The sequence below is a fragment of the Bubalus kerabau genome, chromosome 7, assembly GCF_029407905.1.
Source record: "Bubalus kerabau isolate K-KA32 ecotype Philippines breed swamp buffalo chromosome 7, PCC_UOA_SB_1v2, whole genome shotgun sequence".
Taxonomy (NCBI): Eukaryota; Metazoa; Chordata; class Mammalia; order Artiodactyla; family Bovidae; genus Bubalus; species Bubalus kerabau.
Window position 1 is genome coordinate 50,147,815 of NC_073630.1, and position 16,006 is coordinate 50,163,820.

General features: G+C 38.6%; 1 protein-coding gene across 1 annotated transcript in view; it reads left to right on the forward strand.

The window, feature by feature from the left end:
• The first annotated feature begins 2,702 nt into the window (after positions 1 to 2,702).
• The window catches only part of TBC1D19 (TBC1 domain family member 19), a 149,059-nt gene continuing 135,755 nt past the window's right edge, over positions 2,703 to 16,006 (forward strand). Inside the window, exon 1 of the mRNA XM_055588202.1 lies at positions 2,703 to 2,952. Within this exon, the coding sequence (XP_055444177.1) occupies positions 2,854 to 2,952 (99 nt within the window). The 5' untranslated portion in view covers positions 2,703 to 2,853. The remainder of the gene's footprint in view (positions 2,953 to 16,006) is intronic.

Here is a 16,006-nt window from a genome sequence, read left to right on the forward strand (position 1 = left end):
TTAATTATTCAGATTATTTGGACCCCTTTGACTATTCATCTGTTAGTCTGGGTCATGGTTCACTCGAAAATGTCAGAAATAGTGTATTTTCCCAATCCTCGACCCTGTTAGGTAAAATAAGAATTTCCAATGCAAAGTTCTACCTTGAGGGACAGAGATAGGAAGCAGTACCTTCCGTTTCTTATGAGACAATTACTTTAAAGTAATAAAATTTCCAGATACACAGGTGAAAGGCGCCTGTCTACCATTTTAACCCTTTGTGTACTGGGATCACCATCCCTCTGGGACTGAGAATCCCTTGAGAGAAGGGACCATTGCTTACTCATATTTGTATTCCTTGCCATTGCTAGCACAGAGAAGTGTTCTGAAAAGTGTGGCTAAATTGAATTGAAAAAAGAACAGAGGGCACGCTAGGATTGAATTATATTCCAAACACATCTGCTTCTATGGATGTGAGAAACACTTTTTTAATGTTAAGATTAAATTTTATTTTTGCTTGAGTATGCCATCAAAATAAAATTTGAACTTTTTAATTGCTGCTTTAAGACTGAAAATTATTTTCTCCTTAAAAGAAAAAAATTTAAAGCCCCTATGTGTGCAAAGAGTTGTGCTGGGTACTTTCATATGTCTTGCTTCATTTCTTCAGGTACTTTCTATTCCCTTGTCAATTGAACAGGGGACTGTTTGGTCAAATTATCAAATTTTAATATTTAATTTATCATTATTTGCTGATATTTTAATACTAGGTACACTATCCCCTCAGGTGGGTCTTTTATCCTCTTGTTACAGAAGAGAAAGTGGAAACTCTGATGATGGAGGACTTGAGCAGCTCCAATGGAGCAGAGCAGAAGGGGAACCCAGACTTTTCTGACTCAAGGCACCATGGTTTTTCTTCAGCTCCAGGTTTCATTTCTTTCCCTTCTATACTTTATGACCCTTCTTAACCTAAGCATCCCTATTTATTCAGTTATTAATCACGTCACCCTTTTCAATCTTAAAAACACTGTCTCCACATTTTTTTGTTGTTGTTCATAGTGACATTCATGCAGAGATTCTTGAATGGGTGGGATGTTGGGATAAACAGACTGCAGAGAGTTGAGGAGATGAACTCATATACAAGTGTGAGAAATTCTGAGTTGTGGGAGAATGTTTTGTAGAGAAGCTACATGTTTTGTAGAGTATGTAAATTGCCTTAAACACCAGGTTTGATCCTTGGGTTGAGAAGATCCCCTGGAGGAGGGCATGGCAACCCACTCTATGATTCTTGCCTGGAGAATCCCCATGGACAGAGAAGCCTGGCAGGTTACAGTCCACGGAGTCGCAAAGAATCAGACACGACTGAGCAACTAACACACTTTCCCCCTTGCCTGCCGTACTCCAAAGAAACAAACCTGACCAAAGGGGTTATTTGGGATCTGTATTTATCATCATAATATTCTGAAGGCCAGGGTACTGCCCATAGATGCCAGAAGTCTGGTCCCTTTGAATTTCTATTGTTTACCTGTTCTAGCCTTTTGCTATTTAGAATATAGGCCTTAGGCCACCAGGGTCACCATCTCTTGGAAACTTGCTAACAGTGCTATTAGCAGGTCCTACCAGAGGCCTATTGAATCAGAAGATCTGTTGTGCCTAAGCACATTAGAGTTTAATGTGCTAAGTTTAATGCGCCTAAGCACATTAGAGTTTAATACAGTTATACTAGTGTAGTTTTTGCCAGTAATCTTGGTCTCTTTTCTTGGAATCCTACATTTTCTTTGCTTAAAATATATGCATGCACATATTTGAATTTAGTTCTTGATTATTTTGGTGAGGTTATTCTAATACATGTATTATTCCATACACCTTTCAAAATTAGCTGCCTTTTGGAATGTCAATTAATTAGATACTTCTAGTTCTCTTTAAAGTTTTTGCTGTGTTACATTGATGTCAAGAACCATGTTTTATTTACCTTTGTGCCTACACGATTTCTTGTATGTAAAAGCTCAGTAAGTTGAAAGCTGAATGAATTTTGAATTGAGTTTTGATTGAATGAGTGAGTGCATGGAAGAGGAAATCTATTTAGATGGCACATTCCTTAAGACTCGGACAATGTCTTAGCTACCACTGAAATGCCAATGCTTCAGAAAACCTATCAATAAAATGCTTATTATTGTAGCTGTTAGGTGAGAAGACGTTGTATATTTATTCCTGGCATAAGACCCCAGAGAATAGAAACAGAAAAGGAAATAAAGTGGAGCGCTAAGTACAGTGCTAGGCACCCTCACGATTGTTATCTCAGCTAATCATCACAGCATCTCGTCAGATGGGTATTATTTTGCTGAGACTGAAACCGAGTTCTTAACTTTAAGCACCTCGCCCAAGTTCGCGCAGTTAGGGTCAGAGCCTCGTAAGTTTTGGAAGTCATTTGCCATTTCATTGTGTGCACTGCCCTGTTTTCTGCAGAGACTGGAAAGTGGAAAAGGAATGATCCTTCATAATAAAACACAAAAATACACAACTTTCTGATTTCCCCTGATGCATCAGAGGCTCTGTAGATCTGGAGGAAAGAGAACCTATTCTTGCCTTTCCACCACAGACTGAGCGGGAACAATGGAATTGAAAAGCTACTCTCCCCTCCCCCCACTCCGAAGATCGTTTTCTGCCAGCGGAACGCAGGTGCTGGGCCTTCAGGCTTGAGGGGGGACCAGAGAGGAACGGACTCACGGCCTGGCAGTTGCCTAGTAACGCCCGCTGGAGGAGTCCCAGCGTAATAAGGTCCCCGAGAAGTGTCACTGGTCTAGAGTGGGACCCCGAACGTGGCCAGTGCTCTCCGCGCTAGCGGCCCCCGCTACTTGGCGGGGTAGGACAGGGGAAATGTTGCAGGAGGAGTCGGATCTGTCTCTCATTATTGCCCAGATAGTCCAAAAGCTCAAAGGCTCCAATTTGTACGCTCAGTTGGAACGGCAGGCCTGGGTAAGTGAGGATGTGGGAAGGGGTGGAGACCCGCGGGGCCGCGGCGATGCCCGGGCTCTTTCGGCCTCCGGCAGACCTAAGCCCGAGCCCGCCTCGGCCCTCTTCTGCTCCGCTCCTGGGCACGGAAAATCCTCCCTGCTCCTTGTAAGCTCCACTTGCTCAGTCTTGGGCGTCGGGTTCATTTTTAAATTAGGGTGGGGCACATCATGCCTTTCTTTTAGGCCAGAGAACCGCTGAGGCTATTCATTCATAATGTAGAGTTTTACAGAATCTAATTGTTTAAGCTGCTGAAATCGTTGGAGGTAGGTTGAAGTATACCTTCCTTCGCTGTTTCCATCCTGCAGGTGTGTTTGCGCCCCCAGGTTCCTTTTGACTTTGGCTTCTATGACCTTGCTGTCCACCCTCCGTGCAATGATTCCCCCTCCAACGGCCCACCAGGCATTCATTATTTTCTAATGTGCTAGGTTCTTTGGATGCAGAGATTGATCAGGAGACCTTTGCCTTTTTTTGTGAATATGACAAATGGAATCATACGGTATGCGAATTTTTGTGCTTGGTTTCTGTCATTTTGCATAATTTGAGATTCATTCATGTAATTGCTATTTCAGTAGTTACGTTTCTTTTTATTGTTGAGTAATATTTCATTGTTTGAATGTACTACGATTTGTTTATCCATTCCTTGGTTGCTGGGCACTTTCAGTTACAGAGTTATCGTTTGTTTCCATTTATAAACATTATGAGTAAAACTGATATATGCTTTCTGGTATAATTTTTTTTTTCTTTAAAAATTTTCTTTTCTCTTGAATAAATACTCTGAAGTGGAATTGCTGAGTTGTATGGTAAGTGTATGTCTATAAGAACCTACCAAACTTTTCCAAAGTGGCTGTATTATTTTGCATTTCCACAGCAATTATGAGGATTGCTCTGCATCCTTGCTAGTGCTTGGTGTTAGTTTTTAATTAATTAATTTTTATTTGTAATTATACTCCTTTAAATCTTTTGCCTTTTAAAAAAAATGGTGTTTGTTAAAATCTTTTGCCTTTAAAACAAATGGTGTTTGTTCTCATACTGGTGAATTGTACGGATTCTTTATGTATGACATAAGTCCCTTATCGGGCTTCCCTGGTGGCTTAGTGGTAAAGAATCTGCCTGCTAATGTAGGAGATGTGGGTTCAATTCCTGGGTCAGGAAGATCCCCTGGAGAAGGAAATACTTGCTCCAGTATTTTTGCCTGGGAAATCCCATGGACAGAGGAGCCTGGTGGTCTACAGTCCATGGGGTACAACTTGGTGACTAAACAACATATGATTATTGTATACATTCTATTAAAAATTTCCCCAAGTATTTCATGTTTTTTGATACTATTAAAATGCTGATTTTTTTTCTTATTTCAGTTTCCAATTATTTGTTCTTTTTTCGTTTGTTCTTAGTATACAGAAATATAATTGATACTTGTATATTTACCATGTATCCTGGGGCCTTACTAAACTTATGTATTTGTTATAATACCTTTTTTTGTAGATGACTTAGGATTTTCCAAGTCAGGTGTTTGTGAATAAAGATGTTTTACTTCTTCCTTTCCAATCAGTGTGCCTTTTAATTATTTTTCTTGCCTTGTTACACTGGCTAGTGATTCCAGTGTGATGTTGTCTAGATGCTTTGTGTTAAGTTGAAGAAGCACTCTTCTAGTCCTTGTTTTCTGAGAATTTTATTATTAATTGATGTTAAGTTTTTTTCTCAGATTTCATAGTTTATAGTTTACTATTGTTGTGGACTCTGTATTTTAACAAATAAATAATTACATGTATCTAACATTGTACAGCATGGTTTTGATATTGTAAAAATATTGTGCTTCTCTTACTCATCCCTTCCTCCCCCTGAACCTCAGGCAGCCACTTATCTTTTTACTGTCTCCATAGTTTTGCTTGTTTCAGGATGTCATATATGTAGTTGAAGTTATACAATATGTAGCCTTTTCAGATTGGCTTCTTTCACTTAGTATATGTATTTAAGTTTCCACCATCTGTTTATAGCTTATCAAGCTATAAGCTTATTTTTTTTTTAGTGCTGAGTAATATTCCATTCCACTATTTCCCCATCATTTTCCCATGAAGTGATGGGACCAGATGCCACCATGATCTTAGTTTTCTGAATGTTGAGCTTTAAGCCAACTTTTTCACTCTCCTCTTTCACTTTCATCAAGAGGCTTTTTAGTTCCTCTTCACTTTCTGCCATAAGGGTGGTGTCATCTGCATATCTGAGGTTGTTGATATTTCTCCCAGCAATCTTGATTCCAGCTTGTGCTTCTTCCAGCTCAGCGTTTCTCATGATGTACTCTGCATATAAGTTAAATAAGCAGGCTGACTGCAGATGGTGATTGCAGCCATGAAATTAAAAGACACTTACTCCTTGGAAAGTTATGACCAACCTAGATAGCATATTGAAAAGCAGAGATATTACTTTGCCAACAAAGGTCTGTCTAGTCAAGGCTATGGTTTTTCCAGTGGTCATGTATGGATGTGAGAGTTGGACTGTGAAGAAAGCTGAGTGCCAAAGAATTGATGCTTTTGAACTGTGGTGTTGGAGAAGACTCTTGAGAGTCCCTTGGACTGCAAGGAGATCCAACCAGTCCATCCTAAAGGAGATCAGTCCTGGGTGTTCATTGGAAGGACTGATGCTGAAGCTGAAACTCCAATACTTTGGCCACCTCATGCGAAGAGCTGACTCATTGGAAAAGACCCTGATGCTGGGAGGGGTTGGGGGCAGGAGGAGAAGGGGACGGCAGAGGATGAGATGGCTGGATGGCATCACCGACTCGATGGACATGAGTTTGAGTGAACTCCAGGAGTTGGTGATGGACAGGGAGGCCTGGCGTGCTGCAATTCATGGGGTTGCAGAGTCAGACATGACTGAGCGACTGAACTGAACTGAACTGAATATTCCATTGCCTGGATGTACGACTGCTTGCCCATTTACTGAAAGCTATCGGCTGCTTTCAACTTTTGGCAATTATGAATAAAGCTGCTGCAAACATTCATGTGCAGGTTTTCGGGTGGAGACATTTCCAACTCATTTGGGTAAATACCAAGGATTGTAATTGCTGGATTATATGTAAGAATAGTTTATAGGGAACAGCCAACCTGTCATCCAATGCTTTGCTTTTTATTTTTTAAATTAATTTTTAATTTTTATTGGAGTACAGTTGCTTTTTGACAGTGCTCCTTTCTCTTTTGCTTTTGGCAGCTGAAGTTTGTCTTGTGGCACATAACGGGTGAGAGATTCCTCCTTCTCTCTAGTGCTGACTTTCCTCTGCTTTGTACTGGTATAGGATTTGGGGCCTGCAAGAGTTTTCTTATGTTTCCATGAGGAAGGTAGTTTTTCATCCATCATAATCCCCAGAGGCTTCCTCTGTGCCTAAGTGGTAAAGAACCTGCCTGCTGGTTCAGGAAACGTGGGTTTGATCCCTGGGTCAAGAAGATCCCCTGGAGGAGGGCATGGCAACCCACTCCAGTATTCTTGCTGGGTAAATCCCGTGGACAGAGGAGCCTGGTGGGCTCCAGTCCATGGGGTCACAAAGAGTCAGTCATGACTGAGTACACTGGCATACACCCAGAACCTCTGCCTTTTCCAGAGGTTTAAGGCCTCTTCCTCAAATGAGAGGGGAGTTTGGGCAATGTGGCATGGTTGTATGCTGTTTTTGTAGTGGTGGCCTATCCTTTCTTGCACACCTGTGCCACAGAAAGGGACCTTTTGCAGTTCCCTGCTCTACCCTCAGCCCTGATGGAGACCTTGGCAAAAGAGCACGCAAGTGTGAATTCCCCTGTGTTTTGAGCTCCCAGTGTTTCTAAACTAACATACTGCTGCTGCTGCTAAGTCGCTTCAGTCATGTCCTACTCTGTGCGACCCCAGAGATGGCAGCACACCAGACTCCCCCATCCCTGGGATTCTCTAGGCAAGAACACTGGAGTGGGTTGCCATTTCCTTCTCCAATGCATGAAAGTGAAAAGTGAAAGTGAAGTCGCTCAGTCGTGTCCGACTCTTAGCGACCCCATGGACTGCAGCCTACCAGGCTCCTCCGTCCATGGGATATTCCAGGCAAGACTACTGGAGTAGGGTGCCATTGCCTTCTCTGAACTGACATTCTAGCCCACATCTAATCTATAACAGTTAATTTTAGCTGCATTTTTCTTTCTTGATTGTACGGTAGCCTCCTTTTCCTCCTGTGCTTTGTCAAATATTAAATAGTTTGTAGTTCCATCTGTCTTTAGAGGGGCTTGTTACTGTTCGGAATTTAATTCACTTAATTGTCTTAAAACTTCATTTTTCTGTTGAGTTAGAAAGTTAAAATTTTGTAGATTATACCACTCTTTCTCATTGTTAGGGTGGGAGTAATATTTTCTTGTTCTGACTTTCCACATCCTATACATTAGCAGAAATCCAATAAAAAGTGTTGAAGGATTGAACCTATGTCAGTGAGAAAGGTTGGTCTGTAATTTTCCTTTCTTGTAATGTCTTTGAAAAGTTTGTATCAAGGTTATGCTGGCCTGATAAAATGGTACAGAAGTGTTCCCCTCCTTTTTTCTTTTCTATTTGATGCAAGAGTGTTACAAGACAGTGTTTGTTATTTCTTTATTAAATGTCTAGAAGAAGTCTCCTTTGAAGCCTGTGTCACTCAGATTTTCTTTTGAGAAGGTTTTTTTTTTTTTTTTAATTAGTAAAGCTTTATTTTTTAGGATGGTTTTAGGCTTGCCGAAAAATTGGGCAGAAATACAGAGTTCTCATACATCTCCTCTCCTTACACACGATTTCCCTTATTAGCATCTTGCATTAGTGTGCTACATTTGTTACTATTGGTGAACCAGTTGATACTGATACATTACTGTTAAAGTCCACATTTTACATCATGGCTCACTCTTTGTATTGTATGGGTTTCAATAGGTCTATGGGTAGTAGTAGATACCATGTATCTACTATTCCAGTATCTTACAGAATAACTTCAGTTCAGTTCATTCAGTTGCTCAGTCGTGTCCAGTTCTTTGCGACCCCATGGACCTCCCTGTCCATCACCAACTCCTGGAGTTTACTCAAACTCATGTCCATTGAGTCGGTGATGCCATCCAACCATCTCATCCTCTGTCATCCCCTTCTCCTCCCGCCTTCAATTTTCATCAGAGCCTTTTCAAATGAGGGCCTTTTCAAATGAGTCAGTTCTTTGCATCAGGTGGCCAAAGTATTGGAGTTTCAGCTTCAGCATCAGTCCTTCCAATGAATATTCAGGACTGATTTCCTTTAGGTGGACTGGTTGGATCTCCTTGAAGTCCAAGGGATGCTCAAGAGTCTTCTCCAACACTACGGTTCAAAAGCATCAATTCTTCAGCGCTCAGCTTTCTTTATAGTCCAACTCGCACATCCATACATGACTACTGGGGAAACCATAGCTTTGACTAGATGGACTTTTGTTGGCAAAGTAATGTCTCTGCTTTTTAATATGTTGTCTAGGTTGGTCACGCTTCACTGTCCTAAAAACCCTCTGTGCTCTGCCTATTCATTCCTCCCTCCTTTCAAGCCCCCAGCAACCACTTGGCCTTTACTGTCTCTGTAGTTTTGCCCTTAAGAATGTCTCACTGTTGTAATTATACAGTATGTAGCTTTTCAGATTAACTTCTTTTACTTGGCAATGTGCCTTATGTTACTGTATATCTTTTTGTGCCTTGACAGCTTTTTTTTTCCTGAATAATATTATATTGTGAGGGTATATCAGTTCGTTTGTGCATTCACTATCTTTTGAAGGACATCTTGGTTGCTTTCAAGTTTGGCAGTTATGAGTAAAAATGGTATAAACATTCCTGGGTAGATTTTTGTTTTGACATAAGTTTTCAGCTGATTTGGCTAAATACCAAGAAGCATAATTTCTGGTTTGTAAGACTTTGGTGGAAACTGACAGCTTGTCTTCTGTTGTGGTTGTACCATTCTGCATTCCCACCAGCCTTGAATGACCGTTCCTGTTGCTCCATGTTCTTGCCAGAATTTGGTTTTACCAGTGGCTTAGATTTTAGCCGTTCTAATAGGTGTGTTGTGATATCTCACTGTTGTTTTAATTTACAGTTCCCTAGTGACATTTGGAGAAGGAAATGGCAACCCAGTCCAGTGTTCTTGCCTGGAGAATCCCAGGGACGGGGGAGCCTGGTGGGCTGCCGTCTGTGGAGTCGCACAGAGTTGGACACGACTGAAGTGACTTAGCAGCAGCAGTGACATATGATAAGGAATATCTTCTCATATGTTTATATGCTATCTGTATGTTTTCTTTGGTGCGATGTCTGTTCAGGTGTTTTCCCATTTTTATTTGGGTGTTCTTATTGTTGAGTTTTAAGAGTTTTAAGAGTATGTTTAGGGTACAAGCCCTTTATCAGATATGTGCTTTGCAAATATCTTCTCCCAATCTGTAGCCAGTCTTTTCATTCTCTTAGCAGTAACTTTCCAGAGAAATTTTTAATTTTAATGAATTCCAGCTTACCAGTTTTTTTCTTTTATGGATCATGTTTTTGGTAGTATGTCTAAGAGTTAATCTCCAAAACCAAGGTCACTTAGATTTTCACCCATGTTATCTTTTAGAAGTCTTATAGTTCTGGGGTTTACATTTATGATCCATTAAAATATATATATTATACACACACACACATATATGTATATTTGGCATGCGGATGTCCAGTTGTTCTAGTATAGTTTGTTAAAAGGACTGTCTTTGCTCCATTGAATTGCTTTTGCTCTTTTGTCAAAGATAAATTGATTATAAATAATAAATGATGGAGAGGGTGTAGATAAAAGGGAACCCTCCTACACTGTTGGTGGGAATATAAATTGGTACAGCCACTGTAGAGAACAGTGTGGAGGTTCCTTAAAAAACTAAAAATAGAGTTACCATATGATCCAGCAATCCCATTCCTGGGCATATACCCAGAGAAAACCATAATTTGAAAAGATACATACATCCTAATATTCACTGCTGCACTGTTTACAGTAGCAAGACATGGAAGCAACCTATATGTCCATTGACAGAGGAATGGATAAAGAAGATGTGGTAGATGTATAGAAAGAAATATTACTCAGACATAAAAAAGAACGAAATGATACCATTTGCAGTAACATGGATGGACCTAGAGATTGTCATACTGAGTAAAGTAAGTCAGAGAAGGACAAATGTCACATGATGTCACTTACAGGTGGAATCTAAAAAAAGTTGTATACTAATCTGTATTATATACCAATCTGTATTATATTCTTTGCAGCCAAAGATGGAGTTTTGTGGTCAGCAAAAACAAGACCTGGAGCCGACTGTTTTGTCAGCTCAGTTCATGAACTCCTTATTGCAAAATTCAGACTTAAATTGAACAAAATAGGGAAAACCACTGGATCATTCAAATATAACCAAAATCAAATCCCTTATGATTATACAGTAGAGGTGACAAATAGCATTAGATTTGGTATACAGAGTGCCTGAAGAACTATGGACAGAGGTTCATAACATTGTATGAGACGCAGCAACCAAACATCCCCAAGAAAAAGAAATGCAAGAAGGCAAAGTGGTTGTCTGAGGAGGCCTTACAAATCGCTGACAAAGAAAAGAAGTGAAAGGCAAAGGAGAAAAGGAAAAATGTACTCAACTGAATGCAGAGTTCCAGAGAATACCAAGGAGAGATAAGAAAGCCTTCTTAAGTGAACAATGCAAAGAAACAGAGGAAAACAATAGAATGGGAAAGACTAGAGATCTCTTCAAGAAAAGTGGAGATACCAAGGAACATTTCATGCAAAGATGGGCTCGATAAAGGACAGAAATGGCAAGGATCTAACAGAAGCAGAAGATATTAAGAAAAGGTGGCAAGAATACACAGAAGAACTGTATAAACAAGGTCTTAATGACCCAGATGACCACGATGGTGTGATCACTCACCTAGAGCCAGACATCCTGGAGTGTGAAGTCAAGTGACCTTAGGAAGCATTACTGTAAAGTTAGTGGAGGTGATAGAATTCTAGTGGAGCTATTTAAAATCCTAAAAGATGATACTGTTAAGGTGCTGCACTCAATATGCCAACAAATTTGGGAAACTCAGCAGTGGCCACAGGACTGGAAAAGGTCAGTTTTCATTCCAATCCCAAAGAAAGGCAATAAAAAGAATGTTCATACTAGTCTACAGTTGCACTCATTTCACATGCTTGAAAAGTAAAACTCAAAATCCCTCAAGCTAGGCTTTAACAATATATGAACTGAGAACTTCCAGATGTACAAGCTGGATTTAGAAAAGACAGAGGAACCAGAGATCAAATTGTCAACCTCCACTGGATGATAGTAAAAGCTATGGAATTCCAGACAAACATCTACTTCTGTTTTATTAACTACACTGAAGCCTTTGACTGTGTGGATCACAACAAACTGGAAAATTCTTCAAGAGATAAGAATACCGAACTACCTTATCTGGCTTCTGTGAAAGTGTATTCAGGTCAAGAAACAACAGTTAAAACCAGACATGGAACAACAGACTGCTTCCAAATTGGGAAGGGAGTTATGTCAAGGATGTATATTGCCACCCTGCTTATTTAGCTTATATGCAGAGTACATCATGTGAAATGCCAGGCTGGATGAATCACAAGATGGAATCAAGATTGCCAGGAGAAATAGCAACCTCAGATATACAGATGATACCACTCTAATGATATCATTCTAATGGTATCTTCACTTTCATTAGAAACATTAGAACATTTAAAAAACTAAGATCATGGTATCTGGTCCCATCACTTCATGGCAAATAGATGGAGAAAAAGTGGAAACAGTGACAGATTTTATTTCCCAGGCCCAAATCACTGCAGATGGTGACTGCAGCCATGACATTAAAAGATGCTTATTCTTTGGAAGAAAAGCTATGACAAACCCTAGACATCACTGATATCACTTTGTTGACAATGGTCTGTATAGTCAAAGCTAGGGTTTTTCCAGTAGTCATGTATGAATGTGAGAGCTGGCCATAAAGAAGGCTGAACACCAAAGAATTGATGCTTTTGAACTGTGGTGTCCGAGAAGACTCTTGAGAGTCGCTTGGACTGCAAGGAGACCAAACTAGTCAATCCGTAAGGAAATCAGTCCTGAATATTTATTGGAATGACCGCTGCTGAAGCTGAAGCACCAATACTTTAGCCACCTGATGCGAAGAACTGACTCATTGGAAAAGACCCTGATACTGGGAAAGATTGAGGGTATAACAGAGAATGAGATGGTTGAATGGCATCACTGCCTCAATGGACATGAGTTAAGCAAACTCCAGGAGATAGTGAAAGACAGGGAAGCCTGGCATGCTGCAGTCCTTGGAGTTGCAAAGGAACTTAGCAACTGAACAATGAACAACAGCAACAACAGAAAAATTGTACAAATGAACTAATTTATAAAAGAGAGGTAGAGTTATAGATGTAGAAAACAATTTTATGGTTACTGGGGCAGTGGGGGTAGGCGGGATAGAGAAGAGGGATAAATAAGAGATTGGGATCAACGTATACACATATATGTAGAAACATTTAAAATAGATAACTAATAAGGACCTACTATATATAGCACAGGGATCTACTGTCGGTGTTTTTAACGTTACCACATTTTCTTGATTTCGGTAGCTTGATAATAAGCTGAAGTTGTCAGTCCTGCAACTTTGTTATGTTTTAGTATTGGCAAGAGTTTAAAGAACAGACTCATTTTTAATAGATATAGAAGTATTCAGATTTTCTATTCCTTCTATTGTCAGTTTTGATAAGTTGTGTTTTTCAAAGAGTTTGTTTATTTAAATGTATGTGCCTGCATGCTTAGTCGCTCAGTGATGTCCGACTCTCTGTGACCCCATGGATTGCAGCCTGCCAGGCTCCTCCATCCATGGGATCCTCCAGGCAAGAATACTGGAGTGGGTTGTCATGCTCTCCTGCGGGGCATCTTCCCAACCCAGGGATCGAACCCAGGTCTCCTGCATTGGGCGAAATCTCCACTGTCTGAGCCACCAGAGAAGCCCATTTAGTTGTATACCTGTGGCTGATTCATCTTGATGTATGACAAAAACCATCACAATTTTGTAAAGTAATTATTCTGCAGTTAAATATTTTAAAAATAAATGATATAAATCATTGGTGTCTAGTTGTCTAAAACAAACTTTTATATCTTTTTAATGTCTGGAAAATCTATCAGTTTCCTATAATGAAAATTTGTGTGTATATGTGTTTTGAACAGTTTTGCTAGGTGTTTATTAATTTTACTAATCAAAGAACCAATTTTGGCTTTACTGTTTTTCTCTTAATTTTGGATCATATCTTTATTATTAATTTCTCCTACTTTCTATGAGCTTGATTTGCTACCCTTTTATAGTTTCTTGAGATGGAAACTTAGAACATAAGTTTCAAGACATTTTTTCCTTTCTAAAATATCCATTTAAAACTATAATTTCCCCTTAAGCACTACTTTAACTATATTCCAGCTTTAATGAGTCATATTTTTTAATATTCTTTTGTATAAAACATTCTCTAATATTTTTTATCACTTTAAAGATTTGATCCAAGGGTTATCCTCAAGTATATTACCTAATTTCCAAGCTATTGAAATTTTCTTTTTTTTGGATTTTTTATTGGGATTTTTTTTTTTTGAAGTTTAGTTGATGTACAATATTTATATAAGTTATAGGTGTACAGTATTGTGATTCACAGTTTTTAAGGGCTGTACTTTCAGGTGGCTCAGTGATAAAGAATCCACCTGCCAGTGCAGGAGACACAGGAGATGCGGGTTCCATCCCTGGATCAAGAAAATCCCTTAAAGAAGGAAATGGCAACTCACTCCAGTACTCTTGCCTGAAAAATCCCATGGACAGAGGAGCCTGGTGGGCTACAGTCCATGGGGTCACAAAGAGTCAGACGTGACCCAGCGACTGAGCACACATATACTCCACTTATAGTTATTATGAAATATTGGCTATGTTCACTGTTTGTACAATATATCCGTGTAGCTTTTAGTTACAAAGTAGCTTTTAGTTACAAACTGTAGCTAGTTTGTATCCTCCCTCTCTTTTTCCCTGTTCCCACTGGTAACTACTAGTTTGTTCTCTGTATCAGTAAGTCTTTTTCTTTTTTGTTTATTCACTAGTTTAAAATTTTTTTTTAGATTTCACATAGAAGTGATATCACATAGCATTTTGTCTTTCTCTGATTTATTTAACTGAGCGTAATGCATCCATGTTGCTGTAAATGGCAGTATTGATTCTTCCAAAACAAGAACACAGTATATCTTTCTGTTTGTGTCATCTTCAGTTTCTTTCATCAGTGTCTACCAGTTTTCTGGGTATAGGATTTTTGTTTTCTTAAGTAGGTTAATTCTGAGGTATTTTATTGGTTTTGATGAGATGGTAAATGGGATTGTTTCCTTAATTTCTTTATTGTTGATTATTAATGTATAGAAATGTAATATTTCTGTATATTAGCTTTGTATTCTTCAACTTTATTCTTGAAGAAGCTCTTCTATAATAGTTTTCTGATGGCATCTTTAGCATTTTTTATGTATAATACCATGTCATTGTTATTGATTTCCGACTTAATATCAGTGTTGTCAGAGACATCCTCTGACTGGTTACATCTTTTAAAAGTTGTTGAGGCTTGCTTTGCAACCTAGCGTATAGTCAGTTTTGCTGTGTATCCCATGTGTACTTGTAAAAAATGAAAGAATGTGTGTACTGTCATTGTTGGGTCAGGTTATCTGTATATATGTCATCACTGAAATCCAGGTGTCAATTATACTGTTCAGCTTTTCTATAATCTTACTGAATTTTTTTCTGTTTGTTACCAACTATTCAAAGAAATATGTTTAAATCTCCTATCATGACTGTATATTTATCTATTTCTTTTATTTCTCTCAATTTTTAAATTTTAAGGCTATTTCATTGGTTATACATAGATCTATATTGTGCTAACTTCCTGATGGATTAATCCCTTAATCATTATGAAATGTCCTTTATTTCTAGTAAGGTTCTTGCCTTAAAGTCTGTTTTGTCTGATGTTAATAGGGCCACAGCAGCTTTTTTTGATTAGTGATTGCATGGTGTGACTTGTTTCACACTTTTATTTTCACCCTTTCTGCATCAAAATCATCATATAGTTGTCTTTTAAATTCAGGCTGACAAATCTTTTAATTTTATTAGTTAGTATATTTACATTTAATGATTTTACTGATATATTTGTTTTTACATTATTGGTCTTAATATTTGGTTTTTTAATTGTGCTTCATATTCTGTTTTCTCTCTTTTTTATATTCTTTTGGGTTATCAAATATCATTCAAATATTTTTATTGTTTTTATTTTTTTCTTCTCCATTAATGTGGTAGATACACATTGTTTTACTGTTCTTTATATAGCTGCCCTAGAGGTTACAACATTTATTCTTGATTAATTATACTCTTGAATAAACTATTTTATTTTTTATTTTTTACTATTTCCCTGTAATGTAATGCTAGAACTTAGAAACTTTAGTTATTACACCTCTTTCCTTTTGTGTTATTTTTGTTGTGCATTTTATTTTAAATTCCATAGGACATTGCTATCACTGTTTTGTAACATAAGCATTTAGTCAATATTTACTCATCTTAACCAGTTTTTATTCTTGTTTCTCAAAATTCCCTTCTATATATCTTTATTTACCCTGGGATTATTTTTCTTCTACTATAAAACTCTTCTTAGTATTTCTGTTAGTTCAGATTTTCTGGTGACAGTCTCCTCAGTTTTATTTGTTTGATGATGTCTTTAGTGAAAGTGAAAGTTTCTCAGTTGTGTCCGACTCTGCGACCCCATGGAATGTAGCCTGCAAGGTTCCTTTGTCCATGGGATTATCCAGTGCAAGAATACTGTAGTGGGTAGCCTTTCCTTTCTCCAGGGGATCTTCCCAACCCATGGGTTGAACCCAGGTCTCCCACATTGCAGGCGGATTCTTTACCATGTGAGCCACCGGGGAATCCCAAGAATACTGGAGTGGGTAGCTTATCCCTTCTCCGGG